At 41.5% G+C, this 21,613-nt stretch overlaps 1 protein-coding gene across 2 annotated transcripts in view; it reads right to left on the minus strand.

The window, feature by feature from the left end:
• Positions 1-879: 879 nt before the first annotated feature.
• osr1 (odd-skipped related transcription factor 1) overlaps positions 880-21,613 on the minus strand; it is a 66,659-nt gene continuing 45,925 nt past the window's right edge. The window contains exon 4 of one of the 2 annotated variants that reach the window (XM_067983766.1): positions 880-1,308. In XM_067983766.1, the coding sequence (XP_067839867.1) occupies positions 1,306-1,308 (3 nt within the window). In that variant the 3' untranslated portion in view covers positions 880-1,305. Of the gene's footprint in view, positions 1,309-14,488; positions 14,548-21,613 lie in introns of those variants that run through there. The other variant, XM_067983765.1, reaches the window with a different exon arrangement.

Raw genomic sequence — 21,613 nt, forward strand, 5'->3', positions numbered from 1 at the left:
CCAGAGTGCGCAGCACTTACTGGATATTCTCTAGATTGAATTACACAAACTATGGCAGGTAACATTTGTGTAATTCAATCTAGAGAATGCGTTGTCACACCCAGCACTTAATCTTTAATGGGGAAAAAATCACAAGCTGGGGGGGTGCAAAGTTTCCCGATGTGTGCTCCCAGCATACACAAAAAGTGCTGAAGCATAAAATCTCCTCTGATATTCCCTTTTAGTCATCAGTAAATTAAATCTTATTATCAGTACTTATTACACTGTGCAATATTAGTAACAAACACATTCATGCATTTTTATGACATTTCCCTCTCTGCTATTTGATAAATTCCTGGGTTACCACTTGCATTAAAATAGCAGACAGAGGAATTCCATGCAAATGTATTAACTTTTTTTTCATTTCAAAATATACTTTATTTCATAGAATTTAAAGATACACATGGTCCAATGTAAAAATCACAATTCCAAGCAATGCAGCTCAAAACAACACAATACAGATCGTACATAATAAGATCCCATTATTACAATTCAAAACACAGTACATATCTTTTAATACATTCTGTACAATACAAAGTGGGATGGCCTTACACGGTGGCCTTTCCCCACAGAGCTTTTGCATAGGCCGCATTTCGCTTCAGTGCGTCCTGCAGCACGTGCTCCTGGACCTTGGAGTGTGCTGGTCGGCAACATTCGGTCGTGGACAGCTCCTTCAGCTGAAAGACCAACAGGTTTTGGGCAGACTAAATGACCTCCTTCACTGAGTTAACGGTCTTCCAGCCGCAGGTGATATCTGTTTCAGTGTGCATCCCGGGGAACAGCCCATAGAGCACAGCGTCCTGTGTTACCGAGCTGTTTGGGATGAAGCAGGACAGATACCAACGCATCTCTCTCCACACCTTCTGCGCAAAGGGGCAGTCCACCAGGAGATGGACGACGGTCTTGTCCCCGCTTCAGCCTCGAGGGCAGCTCGTGGTAGCGCTGAGATGTTGTGCGTGCAGGAAAGACCACACTGGATGGGCCATTCTCACCACCATCCAAGCTACATCCTGGTGCCTGTTGGTCAGTTCTGGCAACGAGACATTCTGCCAAGTGGCTTTGACCAACTGGTCGGGGAACTGCCCGATTGGATCCATCCTCTCCTTTCCCTGCGGGACCCCCAGAACGTTTCATGCTGACCACTGTCTGATGGCTTTGTGGCTGATAGGGTTCCTCTTCACCGCACAATGCAATTTCAAGGCGCTTGTCAAAGCAAATCAGTCAGTGCAGAAAGCCTCCTATTCATTGATGTCCTCCCTGATGTCATTACTGGGAAAATTAAAAAAACAACAAGAAACCACTATTTTCCTGCATATTATATATATCTGTAGGGATTTTAATTTGGAGCGGACCACTCTAGCGAGTTAATTCCCGCCCACCAGAGGCAGCAGGATGCCATGGTGATTTTAACCACCGAGCCTCATTTAAATGCCCACGGTTTATTTCCCACCCGGAACAGGCGGGAAGAGGGCGGAGAGCGGCTGCTGGTAGGGGAAGCCATTATTATCGGGAAGCCCTTGGTCAACAGTCAGCTTCCAAGTAACAGGGAGCGGGTATTAGGAGGGTCTCACGGAAGGGAAGTCCGGTGCAGGGGAAGCCGTGACTTTCCTTGTGAGGCTCGGAGGAGCGCTCTTGCTCCTACTAGCCCCACAAAGGAAATGTTTGACTTACCTGAAGTGCTTCCTCTTTCTTCCCACCAGCTGTTGACCTGAGTCATCTTGATGTGTTGTATTGGATCTCACATTAAGCAAGGAACCACTCAGCTGAGAATACCAACACTACAAACCTTTTCCGAGTTGGGTTTCAATTGCTGGATTTTGTTTCTCCTCTAAATGCATTACCTAGATGAGATGAATAGAGTAGTACTTTTGTACACTTACCTCAGAACCCATTTAAAATGCCATTGGAGTCTCATTGCTATAACAGGACCTCAATTTGCATAGATTCATGTGCCTCAACCACCTTCAAAACCCTACGGGTTAATATCGGACACGGCGGGCAAGAGTCAAATTCAAAGTGGCTAAGTAACATGCTCGTTCTAACTGCCCGTCTGCCCAGTTTCCACCGGGTGGGTAGGGTTGAAATTGACCCCATTGTGTCACCAAAGACAGTGACGTACGTTGCTGTTGAGAATGAAGATAGACTATTTATGATGTTTTAACAGTGTATCAATGCGCCCAGGCCTTGTACCATATAGCAGGCTGTGTCATACTTCAGTTAAAAATTGTTTTTAAATTGTATTAGACACTGGATGGTGGTAAGGTTGTAACACCAGGACATCGTCAGTCATGTAACAACCCTTTCACTTTGTTATTGCGTCTGTACCAAAGTGATTCAGGGACCTTCCTCTTTTCTCCAACTCTATCTTGCTGTATGCAGCAAAGGGGAACTACAGAGATTGACTTTGACAAGCTGATTCTATCCAGTCTGCCAGGGAAATGATCCTAAGAAATGAATGTACTGCCTGGGGTTCTAGTGTAAAATGCTCACATGCAGTTCTGTCCTTTATTAAGAATTTTAAAATGTTCCTCCATTTTTGTTGATGATGAGTGTTTCCAGATCTATCGCCTGGAAACTGCTGTATTCTCTCTGCAATAAGAACTGCAGGGATGTGTGGAGTAGGACTCATTGGAAATATCCCTGCAGTGAAATTTTACAGATAATTAAATCCTGCCACAATCTTAGGCTTCTGGTGAAGTTAATAGATAGAGGTACACTAGGCAGACGAACAGATCATCTTTCCAAGTATAGAGGTGAGGAGAAAGCCAACAAGGTGGCACAGCACAAGGTAATGGGGCATCCATGATTCCTCACTTAGGGAATTCCTGGTCTCAGCTGTGCTAGAATGGAAATGTGCCAAGTAAAGACAAGTGTTTCTCCAGAGACTGGGAGACAAGGAGAACTGGAAGGGAAGTCACTCCACATCAGCTTTTGTACAGCTCTTAGCTCTGTGCCGTTGGTAGGGGCCTAAGAACAGGTGTCTGCCTGCTGTCCAGCTATGCCTTGGGAAGGGCTGGTAAATTCCCAGATCTGGGTCAGAAGTCAGGTCGAAATGACTGCCTTTTTTTTTCTTTTTTTAATTCAGCATTTGAAGTGTGACATCGGAAGTGTGTTGGGCATGTACTAGACCAACACACACACGTATGTATTTATATATACTGTATATATCATGGCAAAGAGAATATATTGCACAAGAATATATTGCAACAAATCATTGTGTCTTAACCCTCTTATGTTTAAGAGTCCTACTCCGCACATCCCTACAGTTCTTATATTTCTTAATGCTAAAGGAGTCAAGGGATATGGGGAAAAAGCGGGAACAGGGTTCTGAGTTAGATGATCAGCCATGATCATTTTGAATGGCAGAGCAGGCCCGAAGGGCTGAATGGCCTACTCTTGCTCCTATTTTCTATGTTTCTATGTTTCTATATAAGTCAGAGCTGGAACATACTAGCAGGGCACAGCATGGAATAGGTGACGGACCCAATAACTCACTCCATATGAGGAAAGAATAGTTGAGATTTTCAGTTAGGAGTTTCTTCCAGATGATGTTCAGTCTGCTTACAACATGAATACAACCTGAACTGTTGGTAGCTGGTTCTATGAATATTACAGTGTTACAGTGTTATGCATTAGCTGGACCAAGTAATCTCTTGCCAATAGAAGCTTCAAGCACCACTGCCATTACAGCGTAGAGGCCCATGCACCCAGACATCTGTAGGTATCATGATCACAAGAACAATTATCTAATACAGATGATATATTATTTCCAGTACAAGAAGTAAAATCAGAGAGATCTGTGTTGAGTTGTAAGTACCATAGATCACATGAATATCATGATGTTTGTGCCTGTTAACTGTTTCTTTGTCTCCATGGCCCATCACTCAAATTTTTCAATCGCACATCGCCCTATAACCCACTTGAAGAAATTTCTTACTCTGCATATAAAATACATTCACAAGAACTAATTTATATTAAAATCTGACATCAGCAAGCATTTTTTATCTACAAAACCTTACTTTCTGTTGACATATTTTTGACAACTTTTATGTTAACTTTTTCTATTGTAAATTCTTACGCCCACATTCATAATGGAAACCAGCCTATGTAATGTGTCATGCTGTACTTACACCCAACTATGGCACTGTAATGCCTAAGTTTTGCACCCACCAGCTCCTCAGCCTGTTCTGCAGAGAAATTAGTATGCTCCAACCAACTCTACATCTCTGCTTCCCAAATTGCACTGCTTTTCTATTTAACCAGATTCTATTTAACCAGGTATTAGAAAAGCTAGTTGTACTTAAAGTAGATAAGTCACCCGGTCCGGATGGGATGCATCCTAGATTGCTGAGGAAAGTAAGGGTGGAAATTGCGGAGGTACTGGCCATAATCTTCCAAACATCCGTAGAAACAGGGGTGGTGCCAGAGGACTGGAGAATTGCAAATGTTACACCCTTGTTCAAAAAAGGGTGTAAAGATAAACCCAGCAACTATAGACCAGTCAGTTTAACCTCGGCGGTGGGAAAACTTTTAGAAACAATAATCCAGGACTGAATTAACAGTCACTTGGACAAGTGTGGATTGATTAGGGAAAGCCAGCATGTATTTGTTAAAGGCAAATTGTGTTTAACTAACCTGATAGAGTTTTTTGATGAGGTATCAGAAAAGGTAGATGAGAGCAATGCAGTTGATGTGGTGTATATGGACTTTCAAAAGGCGTTTGATAAAGTGCCACATGGTAGGTTTGTCAACAAGATTGGGGCACATGGAATAAAAGAGCCAGTAGCAACACGGATACAGAATTGGCTAAGTGGCAGGAAACAGAGAGTAATGGTGAACGGTTGTTTTTCGATCTGGAGGAAGGTGTACAATGGTGTTCCCCAGGGGTCGGTGCTGGGACCACTGCTTTTCTTGGACTTGGGTGTACAGGGCACAATTTCCAAATTTGCAGATGACACAAAACTTGGAAGGGTAGTGAACAGTGAGGAGGATAGTGATAGACTTCAAGAGGATATAGACAGGCTGGTGGCATGGGCGGACACGTGGCAGATGAAATTTAACGCAGAAAAATGCAAGGTGATGCATTTCAGTAGGAAAAATGAGGAGAGGCAAATTAAACTAAAGGGTACATTTCTAAAAGTTGTAAAGGAACCGAGAGATCTGGGGGTATATGTACACAAATCGTTGAACGTGGCAAGGCAGATTGAGAAAGCGGTTAAAAAAACATATGGGATCATGGGCTTTACAAATAGAGGCATAGAGTACAAAAGTAAGGAAGTCATGATGAACCTTTATAAAACACTGGTTTGGCCACAACTGGAGTATTGTGTTCAGTTCTGGGCACCGCACTTTAGCAAAGATGTGAAAGCCTTAGAGAGGGTGCAGAAGAGATTTACTAGAATGATTCCAGACATGAGAGACTTCAGTTACGTGCATAGACTGGAAAAGCTAGGGTTGTTCTCCTTGGAACAGAGAAGGTTGCGAGGAGATTTCATAGAGGTATTCAAAATCATGAAGGGTCTAGACAGAGTAGACACAGAGAAACTGTTCCCAATAGCGGAAGTGTCAAGATCCAGATGGCATAGATTTAAGGTGATTGGCAAAAGAACCAAAGGCGACATGAGGAAATTCTTTTTAATACAGAGAGTGGTTAGGTTCTGGAATGCACTGCCTGAGGGGGTGGTAGAGGCAGATTCAATCATGGCCTTCAAAAGGGAACTGGATAAGTACTTGAAAGGAAAAAAATTGCAGGGCTACGGGAATAGTGCAGGGAAGTGGGACTAGCTGGATAGCTCTTGCATAGAGCCGGTCCGGACTCGATGGGCCAAATGGCCTCCTTCCGTGATGTAACCTTTCTATGATTCTATGATTCTATGAACCAAAAATAAAAAAATATAAAATCAAAATATTATATAATACTTCGCTCCTGGGCAACCTTGTGTCTGCCAGCTCCAAGCAAGTTCTTGTAAGCGTCAGTGTTGGAGGGCACCAGCAGGTGTAATCTCGGTGATTGCACTCAGATCGTTGCACATGGAATTTCGAGGCCAGTAAAAGAATATCTGTGGCTTTGGGATCTAAACTCAAAGATGCAGTCACAGCTGACTTCAACTCACCAGCTGGTTACATAAATGTTGCAGTTCTATGCTGACACTGGGCCATTTGTCTCACTTGTACCATTAGCCAATGGAAAAGTATATGGAATCTGTTCCTAAACATGAATATTTTATCTAGGCTATATTTTCTATCAGCAGTATTTAGCTTTTGCTCCTCTGTAATTCAGGATAATTTTAAAGATAAGAGCTAAAATATATCCAAAAGTTCCCAGCAAATCCTCAGGAATGTGAATTGCAGTTCAAGGTTTTTGGACTGGTTGCTGGTTACTGTCTATTGCACGACTTCTTTTTAATCTATGCAAATAAAATGAATGTCCAAGTTCTTTGTGGAATTGGACAGTTTAGAAGTTTTACTGCTCTGTTTGAGCATGTTATTTCTCCTTTGTTGTACAGTGTGACTATCACAGTGGAATCTGCACAGTGGTAAATTACATTTTGATGTAGCTGAGACAACAGTAATGATGTGCACAGAGATTATGTGAATTCTGCTCCAGAACACTCTATGCATTGTGGAATAACTTATAAATCACAGTGCTGTGTGGTAATAAACAAATCATTTACAATGTTCTTTTGTATTAAAGTTATATTTACTCACATTCTATTCTCAAAATCCCAAGTAAATATTTAGAAATTTGCAGTTTATCAAAATTGGCATGAAAATATATTCTTTTAAAAAAGGGGTCAAATCTAATTTGTAATAGATAAGCCTCAAAGGCAGAACTTTTTGAAATGAATTTACAAGAGCCAAGTGAAGGGGAGGGAGGAATTAAACCAATTGGCCATGGTGCTCAGATGCTCTTGTTAGAAGTACTTCACTGATATTAACGTAGTCAGCCAGCATCTCAGCCATTTTGAATGTCGCCAATCCTGCCCAATACCCTCGCTGTCAATTTTAAAACTTGTCCTTTGCATAGTTCCAGGAAGGTTAGCAGTGGGATGACATCTCATACTGGATAATCTTTTTGGACTCTTTGAAAGGAGATAAAGTAAAATAAGAAGGATTCCGTAGAAGGCATCCTTCTTTCTGTGCAGAAATGACAGTAGAAGAATGAGTTTGCCACTTTTTGCCATTAATAATTTGTTATATTTGTTTGGGCTAACTGGAATCAGGAAATAAGATTTTTCTCCAACTATTTTTCAGTATATTCAGAGATATCTCACCCCCATTTATTTTATAGCCACCAGCAATCCAAAACAGACAGCACTGTCACAATCTTGCTAAGATTTCAGGCCACAAAATCAGTCAATAAGGAGTCAAACCGGTGGCTGGTATAGCTAAGCCCTGTGTCAAAATATGCAGAGGCCAACTTGATATTTTTAAATGAAATTTGGGAAATTAATATTGATGCCTGCTGATGATTGCTGAGATTCCAGTTTGCGACGAGGCATTAGTGAAGAGTTTTACTTTGCTTGTTGTTGATAAAGAGAATTTGGAAAGTCTCCTTGATATCGGATCTCATTTTACTGCTTAGTAAATCAGAAGTCCAGCAAGGTGAGAACTTTCATGCTTAAGTTTGACACTATTTCCAGAAGCATTTGCGGAGGACACTTTACTCCCCTCTCTCCCCCTCCCCTCTCTCCCCCTCTCCCTCTTTCTCCCCCTCCCCGTGCTTTCCTCTACCCTCTCTCCCTCCCCTCTCACTCTTCCTCCTCTCTCTCTCACCCTCCTATCTCTCTCCTCCTCTCCCTTTCTCTCCCCCTCCCCTTTCTCTCTCTCCCCCTCTCCGTCTCTCTTTAATCTCCACAGGTATTGTCTGAAAAATCAGCCAGGAGAAGGAGTGCAGTGCTGCTTTCTGTGAGTGGTTGGCATACCCTTCTTTTGGCTGGCACATGCATCGGTTGCCATCCATGTTCTGAAACACTTGACAGCTTCCATGCCAATGTTTGGGAACATTTCTGGGAATCTCTGCAGGAAGAAGAGTCGATTCCCAACCCAGGAGACTCCCAGAAATTCCAGGTGACATTATATTAGCACTTTGTTTAATTTCTCTGCAACTGGAGTTCTTTCCAAATAGCAGTCAATGCCACAGTCAGAGATCACAGAGTAGGCTGGGGATATGTGGCTGTTCTCAGTTAAAATGTAGCAAAACAAAAAGAAGCCAGTTCCGCTCCCCTGATGTGCGTTGGTATAGTGACTGACAGGCTGGAATGTGAAAAGGAATGACTTTATATTCAATTCAGGAAACTGAAGAAATGAAATAGTGATTTAATTTTTAGAACTGACACTTATATTGGTGAGACACTGCTAATATATTCATCAATGATAATCATGGGAAAATTAGCTTTAAAATTAATGTTTGTGGCACTAAAATAAATATATTTTGGATGTCTCCTGCTTAGATTTGTACCTAGCCAGGATCGCGGGAAGATAATGACCTGTGTGTGCACAAACCCCTCACCAAAAACCTTAATCATGTTACTCAATGCTCTGCAGAGTCCACAGCCGCAGTATGAAAGATCACATGGTAACAAATGTTAACATTTTCTGATAGTTTCATGCAATATGAAAATCAATTATGAAAATGTGACTCTCATTACTTTCAATTTTAGAATCTTTGATGGGAAATTAAGGGACACATAAACAGAATTGAATATCTTATGAGGATGTTTTTTTTTTAAATATGGGGACTGATAATACTGGGACCGCTGCTCTTCAGATGCTGTGTGTATTTGTGTTGCACTGAACTGTTCTTGTGCTATAATGTGAAGCCAGTTCATTTAAATAAATTTTGAGTACTCTTGGCATATAATGCATCATGCATTGGGAATACACAGGGTTCAGGAGGTAGGCTAATCTGTGCAAGCAGCTCTTAAAGGGCTGCTGGTCACCATTAAAGGGTAACTGGTTGCAGATGTAAAAATGGCAGAATCAAGGTGCAGAACAGCACCATTCCAAAATGCTGCTCTGGGGGTGCATCTGCAAGGGTGCATCAATTTTAAGCTGAGGACCATCCTCCAGTCAAGAGTACAACCAGAGCAGCCAGAGTTAATGCTGCCTCATCTGTGCACTATGCCTGCGAGCAAGTGAGGAAGAAATTTTCTTCCAAGTTTGCCAAGGTAAATGTATTCAAATTTTGCATAATGTAACAGTGTTATCTTACAAGGGATCTTAATAGCGCTTTGCTATAAGCTTAATTCAGCATCACAGACTGACAGATCAATTACAGATCAATTACAGCTCTGTAGTAATTGATGATCTACTTTCCAAATGTTTTACCAGGGCACTCTGCATTGTTGCCCAATGGACCATGAAATGTGGCTAGCAGCACCTTCACACCACAGGTTAACACACATACTTACATTAGATGGCTACATGTCTGGGCATTTGGATCACACACATCTTCTCTCATAAGGGGTAATTTTCTAACTTCATGATCCCAGCTGAGAACCTCACCAGCTGGGAGCACATATGGCAAATGATTATTTGATCATTTTGGAAGATTGTGCACCATGTGCGTCTGAATTTCTGATATGCAATCATGGCAGATGAAGCTCCTTGCCAGGATCATGAAGTCAGAAAATTTCCTCCTATATTCCTTGTTCCAACATATGTTTCTGTTCAATCTGTTTGCAGGAGAAGGTCACACATAACCAACACCAGTGAATGCAGACAGGAAAGGCTTCACATAAGCTGTGATCCTTGATTTCTTATAAAGAGAGAACCCTGGAGAGTCTGGGCATGGAGGCAATAGAGAGAGTGGGAGAGGGGGAAATTGAAGGCCTCCCCCAAGCTCATGATTAGTACCATTTTTTTCTTTTCATGCTTTTTCCTGACATTCATTCATGCTGAATCCTAAAACTGTAATATTTCTTGTCTTGTAAGGCTCTGTTTCAATGGGGGTCTTACTGCTAGCATTCTAAAATATGTTCTTCTTCTGTTGCTCTGGGCCCCTAAGAAGAGACAGCGTCAAAACCCAATGACCAGCCTCAACTGAGCGCCTCACAGCATCTTGCATCACCCATTGCTACAGTGGCACAGATCATTTGGTAGCTGCAGGAAGGAGCAAGCAGTAAAGCACAAAACATGAGTGAGGAAAAGAAACAGCAGGTAGCATTGCTGGAGATACAGCCTGCTAGCTGGAAGGTCAGCTCAAGGGCTGGGATTCAGAACACATCAGGCCTGCTTACAAGTGCAGTTCAGAGCTCCGCATCAGCTGGTCATTCAGGCACTTGAGACAGTGCTAAGCAGCCTATAGAGTTTGGTTGTATCTACAGAGGAGTTCATAACCCACATCTGTACAGTACTACATGATTGCCTGATTAAGTTGCAGCTCAAACTGGAGAGCATAGCCTTAGTAGGGCTTTTTTGCTCTCGAGCCTCCTTGGCTAAGGTCCCATGTCCAGGCATAGTTTCGATCACAAATATTTATGTTGGAGCTCTCAAGATGTTGAGCTTCAATCTACAACAGTGTTGTATGTGGATTCGATATGCTGGGACATCAGATAGAGAAAGCCCTAATTGCTGTCCAGCGGCGTGTTCCCTCACATATCTGTGGGCATGCTGAGCACAAAGGAAGAGCAGGAACTAGTACGGGTGATGGAGATGTCTCTTAGGGTGATGCCACATCTGCCCAAATCAACATAGAAATATCACAAAGCACATAGGACCAGGCAGCTACCACATCAATACTCTTGGTGGCTGTCATTGCAGGGCCACCTACATCCAGGACAAAAGGATACTGGGCCATCTCCATCCCTAGATGCAGCTATTGACATGCATCAGTTCACTACCTCACACCTCCAGATTTGATTATTTCAATACTCTCCTGACCAGCCTCCGATCATCCACCCTTCATAAGCTTCATCTTATCCAAAGCTCTGCTGCCCATATCCTATCCCGCAGCAAGTCCTGCTCACCTACATTGGCTCCTAATCCCTCAACACCCCCAATTTAAAATTCTCATCCTCATGTTTAAATCCCTTTATGGCCTCACTATCTCTGTCCAGCCCTACAACCACTTTGTACTCTCCATTCCTCTGACTCTTGCCTTTTGTGCCTTCCCCCCTCCCTTCTCGCCACCATTAACATCCATGCCTTCAGCCACCAGGTCTTCATGCTGTGGAATTCTCTAATGAAACCCCTCTGCCTCGCCACCTCCCTCTACTCCTTTAAGATCCTCCTTAAATCCTATCTCTTTTGAGCAATCTTTTGGTCATGCCAGCTGATTTCTCCTGCAGTGACTCAGCATCCATTTATTTCCATTTATAAATGCTCTATGATATGTGATGGTGTTGGTGGTAATGATGGTGTTGATGATGTTGGTGGTATTGGTGGTGTTGGTGATGTTGATGTTGATGGTGTTGGTGGTGTTGGTGATGTTGATGTTGATGATGTTGGTGATGTTGATATTGATGGTGTTGGTGATGTTGATGATGTTGATGTTGATGGTGTTGGTGATGTTGATGATGTTGATGTTGATGATGTTGGTGATGTTGGTGATGTTGATGATGTTGATGTTGATGATGTTGGTGATGTTGGTGATGTTGATGTTGATGATGTTAGTGATGTTGGTGATGTTGATGATGTTGATGTTGATGATGTTGGTGATGTTGGTGACGTTGATGTTGATGATGTTGGTGATGTTGATGTTGATGATGTTAGTGATGTTGGTGATGTTGATGATGTTGATGTTGATGATGTTGGTGATGTTGGTGATGTTGATGATGTTGATGTTGATGATGTTAGTGATGTTGGTGATGTTGATGATGTTGATGTTGATGATGTTGGTGATGTTGGTGATGTTGATGTTGATGATGTTAGTGATGTTGGTGATGTTGATGTTGATGATGTTGGTGGTGTTGGTGATGTTGATGTTGATGTTGTTGGTGGTGTTGGTGATGTTGATGTTGATGATGTTAGTGATGTTGGTGATGTTGATGATGTTAGTGATGTTGGTGATGTTGATGATGTTGATGTTGATGATGTTGGTGATGTTGGTGGTGTTGGTGATGTTGATGATGTTGATGTTGGTGATGTTGGTGGTGTTGGTGATGTTGATGTTGATGGTGTTGGTGGTGTTGGTGATGTTGATGTTGATGATGTTAGTGATGTTGGTGGTGTTGGTGATGTTGATGTTGATGATGTTAGTGATGTTGGTGATGTTGATGATGTTGATGTTGATGATGTTGGTGATGTTGGTGGTGTTGGTGATGTTGATGTTGATGTTGTTGGTGGTGTTGATGGTGTTGGTGGTGTTGATGTTGATGATGTTGATGATGTTGGTGGTGTTGGTGGTGTTGGTGGTGTTGATGTTGGTGATGTTGATGGTATGGGGGTGTTGATGATGTTGGTGATGTTGGTGGTGTTGGTGATGTTGATGTTGATGTTGTTGGTGGTGTTGATGGTGTTGGTGATGTTGATGTTGATGATGTTGATGATGTTGGTGGTGTTGGTGGTGTTGGTGGTGTTGATGTTGGTGATGTTGATGGTATGGGGGTGTTGATGTTGGTGATGTTGATGACGTTGGTGGTATTGGTGGTATTGGTGGTGTTGGTGATGTTGGTGGTGTTGATGGTGTTGGTGATGTTGATGTTGGTGTTGTTGCTGGTGTTGATGGTGTTGGTGATGTTGGTGATGTTGGTGACGTTGATGGTGTTGGTGATGTTGGTGGTGTTGGTGACATTGATGGTGTTGGTGATTTTGCTGGTGTTGGTGATGTTGGTGGTGTTGATGATGTTGCTGGTGTTGGTGTTGGTGATGTTGATGGTGTTGCTGATGTTGGTGGTGTTGATGATGTTGATGATGTTAGTGTGTTAGTGATGTTGATGGTGTTAATGATGTTGGTGTTAGTGATGTTGGTGGTGTTGGTGATGATGTTGATGGAGTTAGTGATGTTGGTGTTGGTGATGTTGGTGGTGTTGGTGACATTGATGGTGTTAGTGATGTTGCTGGTGTTGCTGGTGAATCGTCTTCTTCGGCAAAGCCATTGATGTCATTCTGCCTAGTACTATCCCTGATAATTGGCAAACACAAAGTGGTTAGGACAATTATCCTATGTAACTGACCACCTGCAAATGGCTAACCATCTAATGTAGGTAAGAGATGTATAGTTTTTAATGTCCCTTGCTTCATTATATCTTTAACAGTATGGGATTAAAATAAATTGTGTGAGTAGCACACAGAAGACACAGGCTCAAACCAATAAAAGGCAAATTTAGGATTGATATCAGGAAGTTCTTCTTCACACAAAAAATGATCAGCACTTGGAATGGACTTCACTTTGTTTGAAGGGTGGTGAGGTCAGTCATTGCCTGCGCATTCTAGGGTAGACTTTAACTCTCAGGCGTCTAGCCACACACTCCTGTCAGCGGGAGACCCAGAACATTTTAAGGGCTGGGCCTCATTACCATGCCACCGGCAAGCTGCATGCCCTCAACGAGCATCCCGCTGCAGCCTGCCAGCTCTGGGCTGGCGCAATATCAATTGATCCAGAGGCCCATCCAGCCAGCATTAACATATTGGGACGGATTAAACTGCATTGCACTCCATGAACACCTATTACCAGGGCGCTACCCAAAGGAGAACAGGGCAATGACCTGTTTCACCAATCTCTGCCCCCTTTGTGCTTGACGTGCATTTCCTAGGTCATCTCTGGACATGGGTGGGAAACTCCACAGGAATCAGGCTACAGCATTTAAGTTGAATACTACTGATGTGGGAGAGTTGTCAAAATGCCTACCAAGTCACTTTCCTAAGTCTTTGCCTGGCAGATATCCAAAAAGATCACCAAGCACTAAGACAAAGTGACCCCTTAAAATCAATCATTTCCCTATGCTGATCATTTGAAATATGGAATTAAATTTATTTTACAGCTTTTATTTTCATAGTCTCCAAGTAGCAGTTGTTTCTGAAACTTCAACAGATAATATACTGTTTCAGATCAACACCTCATACTGAAACAAGATCATTTTTTAAAAAAACATGATTAGTTTATGTTTAGTAAGTTTATGATCAATGAAAGATAACAACCAACAAAATACCTCCTTACAGAAAATAATCTTGAAACATTCTTGCACTAGCCACAGGCATTTGATGATGCTACACAAGCTTGTAACATGCAATCACTGGTATCATTCGATTCGGTGATCTTGTCTTCCTTGACACAGCACGTGATTTTGGAAGGGAACCATTTGCATGTGGAGAGGAGAATCCAACACAAAAACTGAAGAGATAGATAAGATCAGAAGTTGAAATCAACACCCAGATCAGATGCTGTAGAGGTTCAAGGAGGAAGACACTGTGCTAAGATTCTGTAGGCCAGGAACTCTCTGATCAGCCTCCAGGGAAAACTCAATTACCAACTTGGACAGAAAATAATGGAGGAGCTCTGGGACATTGGCAGGCCACCTTCATAAACCACATCCCATAGAATCAGCCCAGAGTAGAAACAGGTCTCTGTGAAAGAAGAAATGTAAGGTTAAATTGAAGATATCTCCAAAAACATGAGATACCCCAATGAACTAGGTTCTCTGCTCATTTACAGTCAACGGGCAAAAAAAAAAAATCAACTGTCTTTCAAAAAATATAGAGGTAAATTTAGAGATCCCATGCTGCCTGTGGGGAGCCTTGGTCAACAGGAGGATGGATTGAAGAATCAGTGCAACAGTATTTTTGTCGTATCTCCAATCCGCGCTCCCATTGAGCAAGGCTCCCCATGGGGAGCATTGGATTGCTAAATTTATCCTGGAAAAAGACAGTTGGAAGTACTTAGCACATAAAATATTCTCTCAGGCTTTTCAGTTTTGAATAAATTGGGACATGGTATACATTAAAAGGATAACAAGAAGTTACTTATGTTACCTTCAATAAATTTGTGAACATAATCAGTCGTTAAATGATTAAAGGCTGTTTTCTTTCACATAATATATTTATTACAAATTGGAACTCAACTCTTGTGATCCTTATATAAATGCTTTGATAAGGATGCTGTTTGTTATTTGTGTGGCTGCAGCAATTGCATTTTGGATTAGCAGTGCTTAAAGTATACATCCAAAGGTTGGGCATTTTGATCAGATAAGCAAATGACCAAGAGCTTGATTTTCTGCACTTGTTAAAGATAGTTACAGTAATGCTTCTCAACCTAGTTGTTCTAAGTTGCTGTATTACAAATGAATGTATTCTTCAACCAGTCTTCAGGAGATAAAGATCAGATGAGTGGTTGAATCATGGCTTAGAAATTCAGGTAGAGATAAACTGTGGAAATTTCTACGTTTTCCATATAGCACAGGGAATGTTCTGATCTGAATATTTGACCAAATTCACTACAAGTCCCCAAGAATATCATTCAGTCCATTGTGTAGTGATTACTTCCACATTTTCAATTGTGTCCTTGAATAGTAATATTATCACATGTTACATAATGCAACTGATAACAGTTAACCAATTAATGCCCTGGATTCCAACCAATTGTTAAGAAGTAAATAAATGAAGAAACAAATACTTTATATATACACTGCAGAGTTTGTGCTAGTCAGAATCTGGCTGGACCAACAATATTATACAGAGCATCACTACAAACTAGGTCCAACACGTGCACTCAGCTCACACTGTCACTTATTGGCCAATATCGGTTCCAAGGCACTGTGGAAACCACAGATGAGCTCAAACTAGCATTAATATTCTAGCATCCCCAATTCTTCTCTAACAACCTGAGTTGCATTTTGAAGATACCACCTTACTGATATCTTTATAACAGCCAGTGCAAGAATGTTAAATGCACACAAATTGATTAAAGATGGAATGGTGCCAGTTAGGCAGGGCCTTGTTAAATGCGTTGGTATAAATGGGGACAACCCACACAATAATTTCCTGAGGAACCATAAACGTTTACAGCACAGAAGGAAGCCCATTCTGTCTGGACCAGGTTTTTGCTAGAGCAATCCAAAACTAATCCCACTGCCCCACTCTCTTCCCCATAGCCGTGTATCATGCTCTGCTTCAAATGTTTATCCACTTTTCCATTCGAACCATTGAAATTTCCCCCCTGGAACCATAAAAGTGTAATCAAGGAATTGCTTAGTTGCTGGGTTAAGAATAACTAAGATATCCTTGATCCTCAATCTCATTAGTATTTAAATATTTTTTATTGACACTTGAAGCTACACAATCTATGGTTTGCACGATAGTTTCTATAGAGATTCTATAAGGTAATTTATATTTTCTATAATAATGTTCATCAAGGAGTACGACAGTATGTGTAGAAATCAGACATCACTAGTTTCTCTTTAACCTGGACAGCGCAGGCCATTCGCAGCTCCATGACTACCACTGATGCTGCTCTTTTGTGAATCTGCCAGAAGGTGAACATCAGTGGTGAGTTTAAGAAGCCAGCTTTTCCTCTCTTGCACTGATGATCTAACTAAGACAGACAAAACTAGAGGAAGCCTGAGTAGAAGCTTCAGTCATGATTGAGACTCCGGCCTGGGTTTTTCACTTTTATGCTTGCCAGCTGACAATTTTCTGCCCATTCACTTTAATAGGCAGAAAATCATAGCCTGGCAAGCACAGAGGTGGAAAATCCAGGCCTGAGCCTTCAAATCTTCTCATTAAATGTCCAACACATTAGACTTGCAGCTACCAGATTTACCAGACACCGCTTGTTTAGAAGTTTGGAAAGCTGAATGCCTGTAGGATGCTTTTCAACTATGTGGAGCTGCTTGCAAATCTTTTGGAAGAGGTATGATTGATGAAAAAAAATACAGCCTAAACAAATAGGAAGCAACTTCTATGATTTTTAAATTCTTAATAATGTTTAAGGATTTACCAGGCATTTTTTCAGCATTTTCTTTTTCTTTCACTTTAAAGAAAAAACTATTTTGTATTCAACCATGCATTACCACTGGGAAATGGAATACTTCCCATTTTGTATGGCCAGTAGTATATTTTCTCATCAGATGAACATCTGAATAAAAGTAGCCAATAGTACAGGTGCAATAAGCATTCACCAATCGGAAAATATACACTTCAGTCTTAGGATTAAGCACACCCTTACATTTTAACTACAATATTTTGAACCTCTACAAAGTCAAAACCAGTTTGCAGCAATGCACATTGTGCAATATAATTGTCCTATTATACATAAAATTAGATATAAAGTTAAAGCTCGTATGAGTCATTTTATTATCAAGGGTTGCTGTGTGAATTCAAAGATACAAGGAAAGATTTTCAACTTGCCAGCCAAGCATTAAACTGAAATAATGCAGGCGTTCTCTGTATTGTTTTGACCATTTTGTAAGTTGAATAATTGGAGTTTTCTACAGGGGCTATTATAAACAACTATCCAGCATCCAGTATTTGACTCGTTTAACTTTCAAAACAAGCGTAACTTAGTAATTGTAAGGTTTTAATAGTAGTAGAAGGTTTACTAGCAGTTGTAAAGATTAATGGGAGTAGTAGGGTTTATAAATTATAAATTTAATTAAGAATAATAAATTAATTAACACGTAATAAAGATGACAGGGCAGGTGATGTGTAGCGACTGCAGAATGTGGGAGCTCCTGGACCCCAGTGTGATCCAGGGCAAACAGGTCTGCAGTAAGTGTTTGTGGCTTGAGGAGCTTTGGCTCAAAGTTATTGAGCTGGAGGCCGAGCTGCAGACACTGCGACACACCAGAGAGGGAGAAAAATACCTGGACATTCGGTTCCAGGAGGCGGTCACACCCCTTAGGATAAGATCGTCTAAATTAGTCAGTGATCAGGGACAGAAGAATGTGACTGCGAGCGAGGCAGGAAATGGGATTGAGAAGGTAGAAGTGGAGGAGCCTCAGCCTTTGCAATTGTCCAACAGATTTGAGGTGCTTGCAGCCTGTATGGACGAAAGCAGGGGCTTCAGGTTAGATGAGCAAACTGACAGTGGCACCATGGTGCAGGAAGCCATTCAAGCGGGGGAGTTAGTAGGAATGTAGTGGTAGTAGGGGACAGTATAGTCAGGGGGATAGACACAGTTCTCTGCAGCCGAGAACGAGAGACCAGAAGGCTGCGTTACCTGCCCGGTGCCAGGGCTCGGGACATCTGCTCTGGGCTGCAGAGGAACTTGGAGTGGGAGGCGGAGGATCCAGTTGTTGTGGTCCACAAAGGTACCAACGACATAGGTAGGACGAGGGAAGAGGTTCTGCTTAGGGGGTATGAGCAGCTAGGGGCTAAATTAAAAAGCAGAATCTCAAAGGTAATAATCTCTGGATTATTACCTGAGCCACGAGCAAATTGGCATAGGATCAATAAGATTAGAGAGTTAAATTCGTGGCTCAAAGATTGGTGTGGGAGAAATGGGTTTTGATTCATGGGGCACTGGCACCAGTACTGGGGAAAGTGTGAGCTGTACCGTTGGGACGGCCTTCATCTGAACTGTGCTGGGGCCAGTGTTCTGGCGAATTGTATAACTAGGGCAGTAGAGAAGGCTTTAAAATAAATAATGGGGATGAGGGATCAAGTAAGGGAACATGTGATAAATTAAAAAAAGAAGACAAGGCAAGAGAGCAAGGTAGCAATAAGGGAAATGATAGTCAGAGAGTGGCAGGAAGGGACAGAGCATGCAAACTTAAGAGTGCGCCAGCAGACAAGACTAGAGGTTGCAAAAATAGTAAAAAGACAGCACTAAAGGCTTTGTATCTGAATGCGCGTAGCATTTGTAACAAAACGGATGAATTGACAGCTCTCATAGAAATAAATATGGACGATCGGATAGCCATTACAGAGACATGGCTGCAAGATGACAAAGGCTGGAACCTGAATATTCAAGGGTACTTGGCATTTCGGAAGGACTTGAAGCTAAGAAAAGGTGGAGGGGTAGCTCTGTTAATTAAAGATGACATGAGTATAATAGAGAGAAATGACCTTAGTTCTAAAGACCAAGATGTAGAATCAGTTTGGGTAGAGATAAGAAATAGTAAAGGCAAGAAGTCACTTGTGGGAGTAGTTTATAGGCCCCCTAACAGTAACCACACTGTAGGACAGGGTATATAGGAAGAAATAATGGGGCTTGTGAGAAAGGAACAGCAATAATCATGGGTGATTTTAATCTACATATAGATTGGAAGAATCTGATTGGCAAAGGCAGCCTGGAAGATGAGTTCATAGAGTGCTTTCGGGACAGTTTCTTAGAGCAGCACATTCTAAGGCCAACCAGAGAGCAGGCTATTCTAGATCTGGTAATGTGTAATGAGACAGGATTAATTCATGACCTCATTGTAAAGGAGCCTGTAGGTAGCAGTCATCACAATATGATTGAATTTCACATTCAGTTTGAGGGAGAGAAGAGTAAGTCTAAGACTAGTGTTTTAAACTTAAATAAGGGCAATTATGAGGACATGAAGACAGAACTAGCTAAAGTGAACTGGGAACTTAGGTTAAGGGATAGGTCAGTAGAGACAGCAATTGATACTAGCTCAATTGCTAAATTTAAATCTGAGATAGATAGCTTTTTGGCAATCAAAGCTATTAAGGGATATGGGCCAAAGGCGGGTATATGGAGTTAGATCACAGATCAGCCATGATCTTATCAAATGGCAGAGCAGGCACGAGGGGCTGAATGGCCTACTCCTGTTCCTGTGTTCCTATGTTGCTAGATGCAGTGGCAGATATTTAATGAGATATTTCATAACACTCAGCAAAGATACATTCCAGTGAGAAAGAAAGACTCTAGGAAAAGGACATACCATTCGTGGCTAACTAAGGAAGTTAAAGATAGTATCAAATTGAAAGAGAAAGAATACAGTTCCGTGAAGATTAGTGGCAGGTTAGAAAATTGGACAGAATATAAAAAACAGAAAAGAATGACTAAAAGAATAATAAGGAGGGAGATTAGAGTACAAGAGAAAACTAGCTAGAAATATAAAAATAGAGTTTCTACAGGTACTTAAAAAGGAAAAGAGTAAGTAAGGTGAGTATTGGTCCTCTAGAGAGTGAGTCAGGGGAATTAATAATGGAGAATAAGGAAATGGCGGATGAATTGAACAGATATTTTGCATCCATCTTCACTGTAAAGGATACAAATAACATGCCAGAAATAATTGTAAATCAAGAGGTGAAAGGGAGGGAGGAACTTAAAACATTTACAATCACCAGGGAAAGGGTTCTGAAAAAATATTACAACTAAAAGCTGACACGTCTCCAGGTCCTGATGGATTTCATCCTAGGATCTTAAAAGTATAGTTGTAGAGATAGTAGATGCATTGGTATTAATTTTCCAAAATTCCCTAGATTCTGGAAGGGTCCCATCAGATTGGAAAATAGCGAATGTAACTTCTCTATTCAAGAAAGGAGGGAGACAGAAAGCAGGAAACTACATGCCAGTTAGCTTCACATCTGTCTTGGGAAAATGCTAGAATCTATTATTAAGCAGGTTATAGCAGGGCACTTAGAAAATTTCAATGCAATCTGGTAGAGTCAACATGGCTTTGTGAAAGGGAAATCGTGTTTGACTAATTTATTGGAGTTCTTTGAGGAAGCAACAAGCAATGTGGATAAAGGGGATCCTGTGGATGTGGTGTCCTTGGATTTCCAGAAGACTTTTGACAAGGTGCCACATCAAAGGCTACAACACAAAATAAGAGCTCATGACGTAGGGGGTAACATATTAGCATGGATAAAGGATTGGTTAGCTAACAGGAAACAGAAAGTAGGCATAAATGGGTCATTTTCAGGTTGGCAAGATATATCGAGTGGAGTGCCACAGGGATCAGTGCTTGGGCCTCAACTATTTACAATCTGTATCAATGACTTGGATGAAGGGACTGAATGTATGGTTGCTAAATTTGCTGATGACACAAAGATAGGTAGGAAAGTAAGTTTTGAAGAGGACATAAGGAATCCATAAAAGGATATAGATAGGTTAAGTGAGTGGACAAAAATTTGGCAGATGGAGTATAATGTGGTAAAATGTGAACTTGTCCACTTTGGCAGGAGGAATAGAAAAGCAGTATATTATTTAAATGGAGAGAGATTGCAGAACTCTGAGGTACAGAAGGATCTGGGTGTCCTAGTACATGAATCACAAAAAGTTAGTATGCAGGTACAGCAAGTGATTAGGAAGGCAAATGGAATGTCGTCATTTATTGCAAGGGGAATGGAATATAAAAGTAAACATATTTTGCTACAGTTGTACAGGGCATTGGTGAGACCACATCTAGAATACCGTGTGCTGTTTTGGTCTCCTTATTTAAGAATGGACCTAATTGCTTTGGAGGCTGTTCAGAGAAGGTTCATTCGACTGATTCCTGGGATGAGAGGGTTATCTTATGAGGAAAGGTTGGACAAGTCAGGTCTGTATACACTGGAGTTTAGAAGAATGGGAGGTGATCTTATTGAAACATATAAGATCATGAGGGGACTAGAAGGGGTAGATGCTGAGAGGATGTTTCCCCTTGTGGGAGAGACTAGAACTAGGGGCCACAGTTTAAAAATAAGGGGTCTCCCATTTAAGACGGAGATGAGGAGAATTTTTTTCTCTCAGAGGGTCGTGAGT

This window comes from Heptranchias perlo, chromosome 5, assembly GCF_035084215.1.
Source record: "Heptranchias perlo isolate sHepPer1 chromosome 5, sHepPer1.hap1, whole genome shotgun sequence".
Lineage (NCBI taxonomy): Eukaryota > Metazoa > Chordata > Chondrichthyes > Hexanchiformes > Hexanchidae > Heptranchias > Heptranchias perlo.